The following is a 1,804-nucleotide window of genomic DNA, read 5'->3' as shown; positions in this document are numbered from 1 at the left end:
CACTCTTGCATTTAATGCTTTGTGCATTCAATGCAACCAAGCTTACCATTTTGTGGGGTCCACTTCTGCATTTGTTCTGTCTCGTTTTTGGGTCTATATCTTGAAATAATCTGATAAAAACAATGGACGGCGTGGATAAACAGATATATCACGGTGGCCCCCACACAGATCTGGTCGGACCTTGCTAGGTCCGATTGGGGTTCGAACGCAATCCGCTTACCTTACCAGGAGGTTAGTTTCGTCATTAAGAAAAGGATAACCTTCTTAATCTAACGACAGTTAAAAAGCTAACGGAAAAGTACTCTATTAAAAATTACTTAAATTAAAAACCGCCAACGTTCTGCTTATAAAAACGCTTCCTCCTTCCACCCTTCGCACACATCTCTCTCTCTCTCTCTCCCCCCCACTAGCAATGGCTAAGATCATCCCCTCTCTCATGTGGGTGTCTTTTTTTTCAAATGGGCCTCTATATTTTCAGCCGTTGATTGTGTCATTTCGATCTTCTAACCATTTGATTCTGTCTTCTCTTTGTTTTCTTCTTCTTCTTCTTGCAGCCAGCAATCGCAATCAGTTGCAGCTGCCGAGAAAGTTCGTATTCCAGCCGTTGCGGCAATGAAGAGAGTGTCAGATTCCAGCAACCTGACTGCTGAACCTCGGGCTGAGTCGACTCAGATTTTCTGGATGAGAGATCCCAAGACCGGGAACTGGATCCCAGAGAACCACTTCGACGACGTCGACGTGGCTGAGCAGAGAGAGAAGCTTCTCTCCAAGAAATAGAAATGCTGACTCGGAACGAGTCAACTCGGACGAGTCAAGTTAACTCATAAAGCCCATATGACTCGTCCGAGTTAACTCATACTCTTATACTTCCTTTCATCTTGGCTGATGTAATATGTATTAATGATGAGGATGATAATAATGATTGATGGGCAGATTATGGTATTAAATACTTTCCTTTTCTTTAACTTGTTATCGACCTCCCTTTTGAGATCTTAACCAATCACTAGGTGGGCCACACCCCAAAATGACTTGGTGGGGCCATCACTTTAATTACACCCACTTGAAACACATTTTGGGAAAAGAAAATAAATGGTTTTGGAAGTCAATACAGTTTACCTTTTGATGGTGCACCCTTTTTCCAAGACATGTATGGGATGGTTAGGGTTGTCCAATCAAATGATTCTTTGGAATCATAAGCAAGTTGGATGATTTTAGAATGTTTATTGGAACTTCATCTACAAACAAATCCTGACCGTCTATTTTTTAGGGCTATTAATAAGATGGTTGGATACGTTTGCTTGGGAGCATGTAAGTATGGACCAGTCTTAATGGACAGTTTGGATTATGTGATTGATTTGTCAAGTAAGAATGGACTCCAAAACCACTTGTGTAGATGGGGGCTCTCATTCTTGCCGTTCTTCTTCAAATCTATTTCATACGGTGGCTGATTTCGGAACTTTTAACTACGGTAATCAAATCTATTTCATACGGTGGCTGATTTTGGAACTTTTAACTCTGATACTATATTAAGGAACCAATTGCTTTAAAAGTTTTGGTCATTAGAGAACGTCATATTAATGTGTATCAATAAAATTTAATAGGTATGAAAAATGGAAAATAATAATCATATTAAGTTTTACACCATTTAAAAATGGTGGCAACTCTTCAAAAGTACTATTGGTATGATTTTACACCAATTAAGACCACCCAAACCAGCAAATCAACCATGAATAAAGCATAACAAAATAAAAAATTGCACTGGCCGTAAAGTAGTTCATCAAAAAAAAAAAAAACTGTCAAATTC

The 1,804-nt window shown here is 39.1% G+C and overlaps 1 protein-coding gene across 1 annotated transcript; it reads left to right on the top strand.

Moving 5' to 3' along the window:
- Positions 1 to 368: 368 nt before the first annotated feature.
- LOC131252183 (uncharacterized) lies at positions 369 to 927 on the top strand. Its single transcript, XM_058253049.1, has 2 exons — positions 369 to 438; positions 555 to 927. The coding sequence occupies exons 1-2, from the start codon at positions 413 to 415 to the stop codon at positions 775 to 777; spliced, it is 249 nt and encodes an 82-aa protein (XP_058109032.1). The 5' UTR covers positions 369 to 412; the 3' UTR covers positions 778 to 927.
- Positions 928 to 1,804: the final 877 nt, after the last annotated feature.

The sequence above is a fragment of the Magnolia sinica genome, chromosome 7 (genome assembly GCF_029962835.1).
Source record: "Magnolia sinica isolate HGM2019 chromosome 7, MsV1, whole genome shotgun sequence".
NCBI classification, from domain to species: domain Eukaryota; kingdom Viridiplantae; phylum Streptophyta; class Magnoliopsida; order Magnoliales; family Magnoliaceae; genus Magnolia; species Magnolia sinica.
This window is presented reverse-complemented; position numbering and strand designations above follow the sequence as displayed.

Bases quoted from the DNA above. Each gene is read 5' to 3' on its own strand.
- LOC131252183 (XM_058253049.1), top strand. From the start codon at position 413: ATGGCTAAGATCATCCCCTCTCTCAT. The intron at 439-554 runs GTGGGTGTCTTT...TTCTTCTTGCAG, and splicing joins AAGATCATCCCCTCTCTCAT to CCAGCAATCGCAATCAGTTG.